Source organism: Lycorma delicatula, chromosome 6 (assembly GCF_047948215.1).
Source record: "Lycorma delicatula isolate Av1 chromosome 6, ASM4794821v1, whole genome shotgun sequence".
NCBI lineage: Eukaryota > Metazoa > Arthropoda > Insecta > Hemiptera > Fulgoridae > Lycorma > Lycorma delicatula.
Window position 1 is genome coordinate 148,737,929 of NC_134460.1, and position 14,877 is coordinate 148,752,805.

Below are 14,877 nucleotides of genomic sequence, written 5' to 3' on the forward strand. Positions count from 1 at the left end.
AGGTTCGATAGGAAGAGGAAAACAATTTTTGGTTAGGTGAGTTTAGAATAATTAACACAGCTACAAATAAAGGACAGGCAGGAGTAGGTTTTGTAATGAACAATATGATAGTGAAGAGATACTGTGTCACTATGCATTATTTCAAAATGTGTAGTGACAGAATTATTGTAATAAGGATAAAATCAAAACTTAATGATACAGATGTTACAATGATCTGTATGTCTACAAGTGCCCATGATGATGATGAGGTAGTGTGTGTATACAAAGAAATTGATGAAGTAATTAAATACATAAAAGGGGATGAAAATTTAATAATAGTTGGAGATTGGAATGCAAACATTGGAAAAGGCAAGGAAGCAAATATTGTGGGTGAATATGGGCTGGGCAAAAGGAATGAAAGAGGGACAACTTATAGAGTTTTGCATGAAGCATTATTTAGTAATTGCCAACACCCAATTTAAAAATCATAATAGAAGAATATACACATGGAAAAAGCCAGGCGATACTGCAAGGTATCAGATAGATTATATCATGGTTAAGCAAAGATTTAGACATCAATTCGTTGACTGCAAAACTTACCCTGGAGCAGACATTGATAGCGACCATAATTTGGTCATAATGAAATGTAGATTGGGGTTTAAAAACCTGAAGAAAAGGTGTCAGATGAATCGGTGGAATTTAGAGAAGCTTGAGGAAGAGGAGGTAAAGAAGATTTTTGAGGAGGACATCGCAAGAGGTCTGAGTAAAAAAGATAAGGTAGAAAATGTAGAAGAAGAATGGGAGAATGTTAAAAAGGAAATTCTTAAATCAGCAGAAGCAAACTTAGGCGGAATAAAGAGAACCGGTAGAAAACCGTGGGTTTCAGACGATATATTGCAGCTGATGGATGAATGTAGAAAACATAAGAATGCTAGTGATGAAGAAAGTAAAAGGAACTATCGGCAATTAAGAAATGCTATAAACAGGAAGTGCAAACTGGCGAAAGAAGAGTGGATTAAAGAAAAGTGTTCAGAAGTGGAAAGAGAAATGAACATTGGTAAAATAGACGGAGCATACAGGAAAGTTAGGAAAATTTTGTGGTACATAAATTAAAATCTAATAATGTGTTAAACAGAGATGGTACACCAATTTATAATACAAAAGGAAAGGTCGATAGATGGGTGGAAGGAATATATTGAAGAGTTATACGGAGGAAATGAATTAGAAAAAAAAGTGTGTTTTCTAATTTAGGAAGAAGAGGAATTCAAAGAGAATGAAAGGGGAGAAAGAATACTGAGATCTGAATTTAAGAGAGCATTAAAAGATTTGAACGGCAGAAAGGCTCTTGGAATAGATGGAATACCTGCAGAATTACTGCGCAGTGCAGGTGAGGAAGCAATAGATAGGTTATACAAACTGGTGTGTAATATTTACAAAAAAGGGGAAATTCTGTCAGACTTCAAAAAGAGTGTTATAGTTATGATACCAAAGAAAGCAGGAGCAAATAAATGTGAAGAATACAGAATAATTAGTTTAACTAGTCATGCATAAAAAATCTTAACTAGAATTTTGTACAGAAGAATTGAGAGGAGAGTGGAAGAAGTGTTAGGAGAAGACCAATTTTGTTTCAGGAAAAGTATAGGGACAAGGGAAGCAATTTTAGCGCTCAGATTAATAATGGAAGGACTAAAGAAATAGAAAGAATAAAGAAAAACAAACCAACATTCTTCGCTTTTGTAGACCTAGAAAAGGCATTTGATGATGTAAACTGGAATAAAATGTTCAGCATTTTAAAAAAATTAGGTTTGTAGATAGAAGAGATAGTAAGTACAGAGATAGAAGAACAATTGCTAATATTTACAGGAACCAAACAGCAACAGTAATAATTGAGGAACATAAGAAAGAAGCTGTAATAAAAAAGGGAGTTTGACAAGGATGTTCCCTATCCCCATTACTTTTTAATCTTTACATAGAACTAGCAGTTAACGATGTTAAAGAACAATTTAGATCTGGAGTAACAGTAGAAGGTGAAAAGATAAAGATGCTATGATTTGCTGATGATATAGTAATTCTAGTTGAGAGTAAAAAGGATTTAGAAGAAACAATGAATGGCATGGATGAAGTCCTACGCAAGAACTACTGCATGAAAATAAACAAGAACAAAACGAAAGTAATGAAATGTATTAGAAATAATGTAGGTAGACCACTGAATATAAAAATTGGAAGAAAAAAGATTATGGTAGTAGAAGAAAATTTGTTATTTGTTATTTGGGAAGTAGAATTACTAATGATGGACAAAGCAGGAGTGATATAAAATGCTGAATAGCACAGGCGAAACGAGCCTTCATTTAGAAATATAATTTGTTTATATAAAAAATTAATTTAAACGTCAGGAAAGCATTTTTGAAAGTATATGTTTGGAGCATAGCTTATATGGAAGTGAAACTTGGACGATTGGAGTACCTGAGAAGAAAAGGTTAGAAGCTTTTGGAATGTAGTGTTATAGGAGAATGTTAAAAATCAGATGGCTGGATAAAGTGACAAATGAAGAGGTGTTGTGGAAAATTGATGAAGAAAGAAGCATTTGGAAAAATAAAGTTAAAAAAGGGACAAACTTATAGGCTAAATATTAAGGCATCCTGGAATAGTCACTTTAATATTGGAGGGACAGGTAGAAGGGAAAAATTGTACAGGCAGGCAACATTTGGACTATGGAAAACAAATTGTTAGGGATATAGGTTGTATGGCTATACCAAAATGAAACGGCTAGCACTAGATAGGGAATCTTGGAGAGCTGCTTCAAACCAGTCAAATGACTGAAGAATAAAATTTAGTATGTTTAGTTTTCTGATTAGAAAAAATAAATATGCATTATCTCTGTATATTTGCTACAGCTGACATGTATCTATTAACCTTCACATATATAAATGAAAATTATAAACACTGGGGTTTTTCATTTTTATTTTAGCTTAGGATATATGTTGTTATTTTACTGTCAGTATATTTGGGCAAATGCTTTCTACAATAGTTTCAGTTAGAAATTTACATACACTTCAAATCTATCATCCAACTGCTTTTGTAAGAATATTCGTTTGATCGAATTGTTTTTCATGACTAAATTGAAAAACTTTTGAAAATCGATATATCGAATGGTAACGTTTCTCGATTTCAACGTGAATTCGATTGATATTTTATAAAATTCATTTTGAGATGGCAAAGGTTAGAAATCGTGTTACATTTTTAATCAGCTATGTTGAAGAAATATCCAAAGTCTTTTTTTAGAAAGTTATTTGGTGGTAGTGTAAAATTTTTGTTGGCCGTAGAATTAGGAAGTCTTGTAATAAGTTACGGTGTTTGGCATCAGCTGAATAGGTCTCAAGGTTAGTCAATTGTATGATTTTACATCTGCTTTCTTATTTTGATTTTATTTAAAATTTATTTCTTGAATTACTTTTGAACCGGTTTAAGTTGAACAGCTTTTGACTAAATTTTTGTTAGCATTGGTTCTTAACATCCAATTTCGAATAATGAATGTTCGTTCCGTTCTGTAATAATTTGATCGGTATGAATTTTTTTATCAGCAAATGTTTTTCTAACAAAGTAATTTAAGCTGTTCAGTAACATTTAGTTTTACTCTTTGTTATAATATTGTTCAGAGTCACTTAGGTTGAAATTTAAGTGTTCTTTGCTTTTCGTTTTATGTAGAAAGTATTGATCTTTTAGATGCAGCCAGGGTTTGGGGTTGCATGAAGTAATATATGAGCCTTTGTTGTTTAGGTCTGATAAATTATATGTTCATCTGAAGTAAAATAGATCAACATTATTGATTTGTGTGACACGTTTTGTATTTCAGTAGGAGTAAATTATTAATCATTCTAATTCACTGATAATGTACAGTAATGTTTAAAACATTAAAGAATTTTATATCAGTTTTATTTTGATCAGATCTTGTCATTTTTCACAGTATGTAGATTAGTACAGATTTTATTTGCAGTGTTGTGATTGAAGCCTCAGTATTTTTTTTTGTTGTAATTTATATGTGAAGTAATGTGTTTGTTAACAACTCAGATGTGATATATTTTTGTTAATTTTTTTTACAGATTTTCGATTGTATATGCATAAAAACTATAACTGGATCCTTGAAGGTAAATATACATAATCACATTTTTATTTTATACATATTTATACATTTTAATTTTTTTATTCTATACATTATATCTTCAGCAGGCTATGTATACTGATCTTTTTTTATTTTTAAATTTGATTAACAATTTTTAAATTATCGTGATTTAGTCATAAAACTGCATCGGTGATAACCTCATTTCATTTATTACTAAATTTTGTTATTCAAATTAAGCAAGCGATAGTTTTTTAAAATTACAGTCTCTATATATAATCTGCTTTTCTTATTTTTTAATATATCAAATTAGTTACCATTATTGTAGGTTGTTGAAATGATTACTCTAGGCGAGTTTGTTAGTTTCAGTTTATTACTGAGTTATTGTTAAAATGTATATAATGACATTGCTGTTGTTATGGAGTATAGGGTTTTTTTTATATATACTGATTTTAATTTATATTCACAAATAATGACTTTTATTAGATTGATAAATCTTAATTGACTTTTAGCTAATAAAGATGATTAGAATAGTGAGTATTGTTTTGTGAACTAGTCATTTTTGGCTATCCTCTGGTTGTGGGTGTGGTAGAACCATAAACAAATTGTAATAAGTAACATATAATTGGATTGTAATTTGTGTTTGAATAGCATATAATTATGAGATTGTGGCTACGTGACAGTATATTCGTGAAGAGTAAATTACACTACCTGAGGTTTTTAGCTCTTTTCTAAGTTTAAAATTCCAGGAAATTAAAGGAAACAAGTTTGAGGACAATGAAGAGATAAAAAATGTGACAAGAGGACTTATGATGCTTAGTAAAAACAACTTTGAAAAATGCTTTAACTATAGAGTTTTATTAGTCGAGGACAAGTCATTGAACTAAATAGGTTAAATATTTTTATTTTTATGAGCCATGGTTGAATACTTCTTAATCACTTCTCTGAATCAATATCCAACATATAGAGCGTATCGATGAACAACGTCAACAGTAGAGATGTAATGCACCAGCACCCTTTATTTTGATATAATTGTGAATATTTTTAGAATGTTTACCTATAAAATTAATGCTACAAAACTTTTCTAGCTTAAGATTATAATATTAGTCACTGCCAGTTACTTATTGAAATAGTCATTTTTTTATAGTTACTGTTTTTATAGAATAAATTGATTTGTTCAAACTTCTGCTAAATTATATTATTTTTTACTATTGTAATGTGAGATATTAGGTATATTCTGTTATTTATAAGTGTAGTAATTTTGTTTAAATAGATATATGATTATTATTATAGCTTCTTTCTATGTTATGGAAAATCATCAGATACATGTATACAGTAGATTTATACATTTAACGTCTTTGTGTACGATTATAATATACTTTCTTCTTATCGATAGATTATGTAAATTCATTTTTTTATGTGTAATAAATCATTCAAAATGCTCTTAAAGAGGGACTAAAAACATCAATAAACAAAATAATTTCATTGTATAATATTCATGGTTAAAGTTGCTTTAATTCTAGTGTTATCTAGTTAGATGAATACTTAAAAACATTGCCTAGGTTAAAAAAATACAGTAATATTAGATTAAATTTTTTGTTAAATCATTTTCTACATCATATTAAGGCTATTTTTATTTAAATATTTGTTTACTTATTTTGAAGGTTATTTTGTATTTCTAAAATTTATTTATTATGCGACCATTAATGGTTGGTTTTATTATATCGCTAGAAATTTTGTACATTTTGCTCTCCTTTTGGCTGTTAAGTAATTTGGAGTTTTTTCTTTCATACTTATCGATAGATCTCATTATTACATCCTTATTATTCCTTAATACAACTTATTTTTTGTTTTAATTATGCCAGAAATACATTAAAACATTTTTTTTCTTTTGTAGGTTATTACAAAGTTGGAGAAACAGTGTCATCTGAAAATATTAATATTCGTAAAGCTGATATAGAAACCTGGAAGTCTAAGGGTGAAATCTGATTTTTTTTTTGTGATTAGTTATGTCTGTTAGATCTGCATTTATCTTAACCGCTGTGTCATTTGTGGCATTAGGTATTTATGCAATAGCCAACAGTAGCAATGATAATGTAAGTAACTGCAATATTATTTGTATTTGTATTTTTTGTATTGTTAATTATTTCCTTTTGCTCCTTGCACTATTAACTTCTTTTTCAATTTTGAAAGTAGCCTGTTAAGTTTTTCCAGTTTGTTGTTTGTTAGCCATTAAATGGAATAAGCTGCTTTCGAGTTTGTTTCTTATCTGCATGAGAAACATATATCGGCATTAGAAGTTAGAATTTTTTTATGGTGTTGTTTGAGAGTGAATGATTATTTTTTGTTTGTTCAGAGACTTGATGAAAGTAACGAGTGAATACATAAAAAATAGATAATCACTATATTGAAAGTGGGAAAAATTATATCTTTAAAATTCAAGTATGTGTGTGTCTATAAGAATATGAAATAGAATACTTTCAAGTTCTTAGTCAAAGAATTTACTTAGTACACTTAGTTATCAAAATGAATATATTATACTGTCTAAGGTTCAGGTACCTTTTTTACTTAATTTGAGTTGAAAGTTTACAGCAGCTGAAGTCCAATGTTCAAAATTTGAGTGAAATTTTTCTTTTAAAAGATTTAGATATTCATTCTTTTTTATTCTTCTTATAGACTTGTATCACAGTGTTGTGTAACAAATGTAAGTATAAAAACACTTTGAAGGTTATAAAATATAATCTAAAATGAAATACACATATATATTTCATTCAATTCATTATATGAATTTGACTTTTTTCTATTAGATGATCTTGGATTTTTCCATTTCATCCTCTCCTAAACACAGCCAACCAGTGGTGGTTGCACATAAGCATTTCTTTTTTTTTTGTCTTATATTTCAAGAGTTCAGATTTTTGCCATGAGATGATGCAATAAAATTCCATTTTGCTTCAACTCTAAGGTCATTTATGTTATGGTAAATGCTAGCGAAGTTTGTTTTTCTTTTTATACTGAGGTAATGATACTTTACAGTTTTACAAATTGCGTGATTTGGTTTATCAAAAGAAGATCAGTTATCACAGTTCAGCATAATTATTGATGTGAATATGATTGTGCCACTCCTACAAATAAACAATACCCAAGTGATTTAGGAATACCCAGTTTTAGGAAACAGGCAGTGTCTTAAAGGGGAAATCACTAGGCAGGCTGCCTTTATCTGACAAAATGTGAAACAGATCCAAGCATCTTGTACATATACCCTGAAAAAGTCATTAGCTAGGTTCAGTGTAGTTAGGAATATTTAAATTGACAGTGTACAAAGTGGTGTGTAATAGGCTTAGACTAAATGTATAAGATACAACTTTTACATGAAATCAAACCCAATAACAAAGTGAAAAGATTGGACTTAGCAAATTTAATGCTTAACAACATTGAAAATGAGGACTATCTGAAAAATGTTGTGTATTCAGATGAGGCGACGTTCTACATTAGTGGGTCAGTAAAATGTTGTGTATTCAGATGAGGCGACGTTCTACATTAGTGGGTCAGTTATCAACACAATTACAGGATTTGGAGATCAGAGCCACTGCATGAAATGATCAAACATCAGCCTGACTCTCTCAAAGTTATTGTTTGGTATGGACTGTTGAATGAGTTATTGTGGACCCATTCATTTTTGTAGAAAGCACAATTAATTGGGATATTTTCTAAGATATTGCTTGAACTTTATGTCTTTTCACAGATTGACGATATTGAAGAAGAGAAAGGATTAGTTTTCTATCAGCTAGACGACGCACTGCCGCATTATAATGCTGCATTAAATGTTCGGTGTCAAAGTGGAAGGCCGATTGCATGGCTACCAAAGAGCCTAGACATGACCCACACAAGATTTCTTTTCGGGGAGGGGGCATGTGAAAAACATTGTTCAATTGAAGAAAATCCATGACATCAACCACCTATGGAAGAGGATTGTTGTGGCAGTAGCATTACCTGACATGCTGGTGATTACATGGGAAGAGCTGGATTACTGTCTGGACTTGTACAGGGCAACAAATGGTGAATCTGTTGAAGTATATTAACACAAAAAAAAAACCATAGAATTTACCCTTTCAGAATATATACTCACTAGCTCCCCATCACAGCTTCGGCTGTGCTATATGGTTACTTGTATTTCCCATAACAGTCAATTCTTTTACTTGTTTTTTAGGCAAGTAACCATAGATAGATGGAGCCAGTCACACATACAGTTATGGTGGCAGTGACTGTGTTGGTTGAGCCACAACACTATACCTTTGCACCCCTTAAAAAATCAGAATTAGAAAAATCCTAAAATTGTTTTTAAATAATTTATATCTGAAGAGTATTTGCAAGTCCAAATCTATTGAATATCTAGTTCACTATAGTTGCGATTGGGAAAATTTACAATCATTGTTAAAAATTTATTTTTACCTTTCTTCATCCCCTTTCAAGGTCGAATTTCAAAAATCTAGAAATTGGTTTATTGACATGAAGATCACACTCGCAAAAACTTCATTTGTTACCAAGAAATTACAAAAATAACAGGTTTTTATATAAAACTTTTCCCTATAAAACTTTTGTTTTATAGGGAATTGCAGCCTCTTGAATTGAAGTGGTAAGTCTGTTGGCATCATTTTGATGTGGGGTATAAGAGCAAGTTCTCCTGCAGCTGGACCTGTCAAAATAGTAGCCTCAATGATGTTATTTTGCATAGTTTTGATTTGCAACCTGGAGCCATTACATAACCTTGGAGGGTTAAGGTTTCATAGTAAAATAATTGGAACTCCCATTTTAAGATTAAGACTATGACCTGATGATTTGTTTTCCCATATTTTTATGGGTGACGAGACAAGGATATCTTACACCAATGCAGAATTCAGTGGTGCCATTGAAGTTTCCCAAAATCGAAAAAGTTTAAGCAATCTCTGTACTTGAGTCGAAAAATGTTGGCTATGATTTTTTGGAACGAGAAGGACATCATTTTGGTTAATTTCATGGAACTTGGATCAACAATTATAATTGACATGTACTGCAAAACACTCACCAAACTGAGACATACGATCCATAATTGACAACGTGGCAAACTGTCATCCGGTTTAATTCTCCTTCACAATGCGCGTGATGTCTTAATCAAGAAGATTCAAGATTTTTGTTGAAACTTTTTGACACCCCCTCTATGTAGTAACTACCTTGTACTTTGCGACTGCTTCCTTTCTTCTTGCATTTGAAAAAGTGGTGTGGTGGTAATGGTTTGAAAACGACGAGGAACTCAAGACTGCCATTGTCAACTGGTTCAATTCCCAGGTGGTGTTCTATTTAGAGGGGTTAAAGAAACTAGTGCAGCGTTAACGAAAAGTGCTTAGAACTGAATGGTGATTATGTTGAAAAGTAAAGTAGATATGTAGTAAACTAAAACCTGTAAGTAAAAACCTTTTCTCACGAGTTAATTTTTATTAATGACCAAATTCCCCTTACTTTATGAATATGCCTCGTAGGTAAGTGATTTCATATAGAATAATTTTTTTACATTTACTGATACTACTTTCAGTATCAGAATGAAATAAACTGATCCTGACTGTTGCCTACTAACACGTTGAGAAACGAACAACATTTTTAATTAATTCGTTGTTACAGTTAGTTATTTATTAGTTAATATCATATACCAATCGATAAGTGGCAAATGTGAATCTTTTGTTTGTATTTTTATTATTTTTTCAGTATCCATGATTGATTTCATTCTAGCTTGATTTCATTCTAGCTGATCGTATTACGTGCAAATAAATTTTGTTGAAATTACAGTAAGTGAGAATTAAACATGACGCATTTAGCTTTTTCAGTTGATGAACTATCCATACCTGTTTTGTAAAGATATTAATTTCTTTGAAATTAATTTAGCCCTTTAGTTGTATATCAGTAATTGACCTGTAATGTTTTTTTTTTTTTTTTTTTTATTGTATATATTATGAATGTTTGTATTTTTGCAGATCCCAGTTTACAATAAAAATGAACCATCACTAAAAATATCTGATGAAGATAGAAAAAAGAACGAACAGTTCATGAAAGTTTTAAAGGAAGCTGCTGGAGTGAAGGATAAGTGATTTGTGTGGATTCTGTGGACTCTTACTATCTTACTGTGAACATTGTAATAGTAAATTACTGTATAGTTTATTTTTACGACGGTCATAATCAATTTTTTATAATGGATGAGTGTGCTGAAGAAAATTTAAAACATTTGCCAAAATCGCTTATTAAAAGACATGTTGAATTACAACAACAATTAGATAAGCAGAAAGAAGAGAAACTTGAATTAGGTAGTGCGCAACAACAAGTTAACTACTTCTTAGATGCTTTTGGAAAGAAAGCGTGTGAAATAAATGAGACTATTGAATTATTAAGAAATGGCTTAGTCATTAAAGAAAATTTACCAGAGTATTTTGATAAGCTTTCTAAAGAACTGCAAAATTTGAATAGGTTTCTTTCTACATCGACATCGTATTTACGGGTTTATGACATAAGAAAATGTAAACAGACATTAGAAGAAATGCAAATATGTTGTCAAGAATTAGAAGAAAAATTGTTACCGAAAAAGAAGTTTGGTTTTAAAGCTAAAAAGTATAAAGTTTTAAATCAAAATAGTGTTGAGAAAAAATGTAACGATGAAGTAGATGGTGAATTAATGAAGAATGTTTGGTGGAAGGATAAGATTAATTTAAATAATTGTGGTTTTTACAATAGAAGCGGGGAATTTCTCAAGTTGAATGCGAGCGATGTCGACGGGAAAGATGTTGAAATATCACTGCTTCACGATTGTACTGTTGTTTTATTTGGCACACCGAGCACATTACATGTTACTAACACTGATAAATGCAAAATCTTTTCCGGACCGGTTTCCACATCAGTATTTGTTGAAAATTGTAACGATTGTACATTAGTTTTTCCATGTCAACAGTTACGGGTTCACACTACACGCAATACAAAATTTTATATACATGTTACAAGCCGTGCCATTATAGAAGATTCAGATCAAGTTCAATTTGCACCGTTTAATTGGCATTACGAAGGTATAAAAGAGCATTTTAAACATGCTGGGTTAGATACGGATCGAAATAATTGGAATTTAGTTGATGATTTTAATTGGCTCGCTCTTGATGTACCGTCTCCTAATTGGAAAATTATTGATGCTTCAGAAAGAGTACAAGATTGGAGTTTAAATCTTCAGGATCTTAAAAATTAATCTGAAATAATAAATAATAAATCACGTTATTAGTATTTAAATATTAGTTCTATCGATAGAATAAAATTTAGTAACCTAGCATATAAATATTTTAGTTTCTTTATTAATGCTTCTAATGTTGTAAATTAATTAAAAATTTTATATTTCTTTCTAATACTCATTATTGTATTAAATTAGAATTACTGAACTTTTATCGTTTGTTAATTTTAATAATCTGGATATTATTCTTTTTATTTTGGGTTTAAATAGACTGGTTTACCTGGAAAATAACAAGGACAGTTTCATAAGAAGGAATGCAGAATAGAAAAATAATTTCAATAAAAAGTTTCCTACTTTTTAATGTAAAAAAGGACTAGTTTGTACCTTTTTAGCAGGTTATCCTAGATATACTGTTAGTAAACTAAAAGGACGACAAGAGTACATCAGTTGTTTTGAAAAATGTTTTACTATTTTTACATCAAAAACCATACAGAATTGTAACTAATGTGAAAAGTATCAATTTTTTCTAGGTATAGGATGTTTTATTAGAAAAAAAAAATTATATAATTCTCTATTCTTCATTAATTTTATATCAGTATAGTAAAAAATAGGTGTTTCTTGCAGTTAAGGTTTACAGATTTTAAAGTTTTAAAACATTTCATGTTAAAATAAGTATGAAATGATTAGCTGATATACAAAAACTTTAATACAACAATCTGACGCAAGTTTTTTCTATTTCAATTGCTTAACTTCACTGGCTACGCTGGTCGAATTCAATGCAGTTATTTTAAGCTATTTGGGGCTCCCAAAAAAAATTACATCAGTGTAATTTTTTAATGATTAAAATATTTCAATAAAATTAAATTATTTCTTTTTTCTTTTGGGAGCTCCTGCATCAAGGGAGGGATATTTATTATTATGATGATTTTTGACTTTAACAAATACGTTTTGCGCATTAAATATTTGGAATAGCAAAATAAGTTTTTTTTTCATTTCGGGGGTTCCTACAGTAAAGAGGGGGGGGGGGAGCATGTAGGTAAAATTAATTTTTAAGAAAATAATCCCTTAGTGTGATAATAAATTAAAAAAAAAAAGAACTTTTTAAAATTATTAAAAAATTTTAAAGATGTAGCCTGGTTTGAAGAAAACCAGTCAGTGAGTATTAAAACTATAAAACCAAATACAGGCTAACTTGCATATATATATGCACAAATTACTGTCTGACAAAAATAGATTTTTTGGATTTGGGAACATTGGAATAAAATTCTTTTTTTTCAAATTATTTACAATTTATTTAAATCTGTTTTATTTATTAAATTTTTTTAAATGTCCCTTAAGGCACAAAACTTAAAAAAAGACTAATTTTTTTAGATTTTCTTTGACTGATCTATATACTTTCTTGTTAATAACTATAACTAGAAAGTAAGAATTATCTGATGTACATACTAATAAAACAATTTAAAATGTATTGTATCGTGAAATGCTTTCTTTAAAAAAAACCCAAGGGAATTTTTAAAGTGTGTTTTTGAAGAAACCATTTTGCAGTATAATTTTTCTAATGCAATTTATTATGGTAAAATTTAATACAATACATTTTGTCTAATGCAATTTAATACACTTTATATTATTTGGTACTCTTAAAACAATTTGAAATGTAGCATTTCGAAATCAAATGAAATTGAAGTGGAAAATTTTTTAATTAAAATTCGTCACTGACGATTTTTAATCATCAGCTATTGTTAAATGTGCATATAACTACTTAAGAATATAGTTCTAATTTCACTGCACTACACAAAGTTGGTAATTTATATAGTTGCTGCCATATTTTATAAGCATATTTGTTGCGACGTCGACGGGACGCCATTGGTCAACAGCATTGCAGTAGATTTTAGAGGGAGGGTGGACTGCATATGTTCATAGGTGATGAATGAAGACAATACCTTGTTGATTGCTGAAGGATTGTTTAATTGTATGCCGTCTTGGCGGTTTAAAAGAAATTTGTGAGATAACACTTGTAACATTTAACTTAACTTTAAAGATAGCAAACATAAGCTAAATAAAACTTAAAATAATGTTCATCCGAACAAGAATTGAGAGTCCATCCAGACACAACCGCCTTGGGTCAGGTATGAGTGTAGACTTGTAGTATAAGATGCTACATACTGTGCTCGAGGGAGCAGCAAGTGGCGTGGAGTGGCATGATGTCTGACAACCATAGTTTGCTGTGGGCACCCTAGCCACCACTAGGTTTCAGCACCTGATGGCAAGAGAGAGAAAAGAAAAAAGCCAATGTAAAGTATAGGTCTGGAAATAGTGTATGTTAAAAGTTATGGCTAGCAAACCATTTCACCCAGATTTCCGGGTTGAAAGTCAAATAATGTTTTAACTAAAAGTAAAAACACAAATTATTTATAAAATTAGTGGTTACATGAAAAATTACATTACATGAAAGATTGGAAAAAGTGGGTCTCAGAAGTGTATCTAGTAATTTCAGAGAAAATTGTTATTAAGCCAGACAATTATCTGTATCAGATTCAGATACACTTACAATCCTGTGACCCATTTTAAGAATTTTTCATGTAAGTCAGCATATCAACCCATTAATTTTGCTCAGTAATTTGTTCACAGAATTTTTGTACAGCATTAGTTTACCTTCAGAGCAGATATTTGGGCAAAATCTTTTGCAAGCCATAACTTTAACATAATTTTTCCAGACATAATTTTACATGAACTTCCTCATTTATTTTGTATATAATTTATTAAGTATAATTATTTATATAAATTTTGTTTTTCTGATGCATTTAGGTTACATAACTTTTATTTGGAAAGTAAGCACAGTTAGGGTTAAAATGAATTAGTTTATTTTTATCTCATAAGTTAGTTTCCCTTTATGTTTTTATAAAATATATATTCCACCAATACAGAGACATTTCTTGTAATGAGGTAACAATTTTTATATTCACTCATCCTAGAACAAAATGTGATTAAGTAATAGTGATGTGATCAAGCATACTGCATCTGTTTTGAAATGAGGCAACATTTTTCAAGGTTTTTACAGTAGAAGATACTAGTTGACACATCCATTTAACAAATAGAATTCCTTTTCTTTCCCACCAGAACATCACAAATTGTTGATAATTGTGTACATTATCGCACACATTTTCACATATTTCAGTAAACTACCTATCTGTTTTCTCACCAGTCAGTGACTAGGAGGAGTGTGTCTTATAACATCATGAGATGCCGTGCAATGTGCCAAACTGCATGGCAGAGTGATAGCTTCTTGACCTTTCATCCAGAGGTCCTGGTTTTGAATCCTGGTCAGGTATGGTATTTTCACATGCTACAAAATTCATTATCAATAACTGCTGGAGGGCTTATGCTTGTTACTGTACAAATATATAAATAAATATCTTGCTAAAACCGTAAAATCTTGTATGTATCTCCTAGTTCCAGTTCAAATGAAACAAAATTGTTTTATCTTAGTAAATTCGTTTTCAAATTGATATGGTGTTTTACTAAATATTGGGTACTTTGAATCATCAATGCA

The 14,877-nt window shown here is 30.3% G+C and overlaps 1 protein-coding gene across 1 annotated transcript; it reads left to right on the plus strand.

The window, feature by feature from the left end:
* Positions 1 to 3,158: 3,158 nt before the first annotated feature.
* On the plus strand, positions 3,159 to 11,539 carry Tbcc (Tubulin-binding cofactor C). The gene is made up of 4 exons (XM_075368789.1): positions 3,159 to 3,359; positions 4,080 to 4,124; positions 5,994 to 6,192; positions 10,099 to 11,539. The coding sequence occupies exon 4, from the start codon at positions 10,314 to 10,316 to the stop codon at positions 11,346 to 11,348; it is 1,035 nt and encodes a 344-aa protein (XP_075224904.1). The 5' UTR covers positions 3,159 to 3,359; positions 4,080 to 4,124; positions 5,994 to 6,192; positions 10,099 to 10,313; the 3' UTR covers positions 11,349 to 11,539.
* The last annotated feature ends 3,338 nt before the right edge of the window (positions 11,540 to 14,877 follow it).

Bases quoted from the DNA above. Each gene is read 5' to 3' on its own strand.
- Tbcc (XM_075368789.1), top strand. From the start codon at position 10,314: ATGGATGAGTGTGCTGAAGAAAATTTAAAACATTTGCCAAAATCGCTT.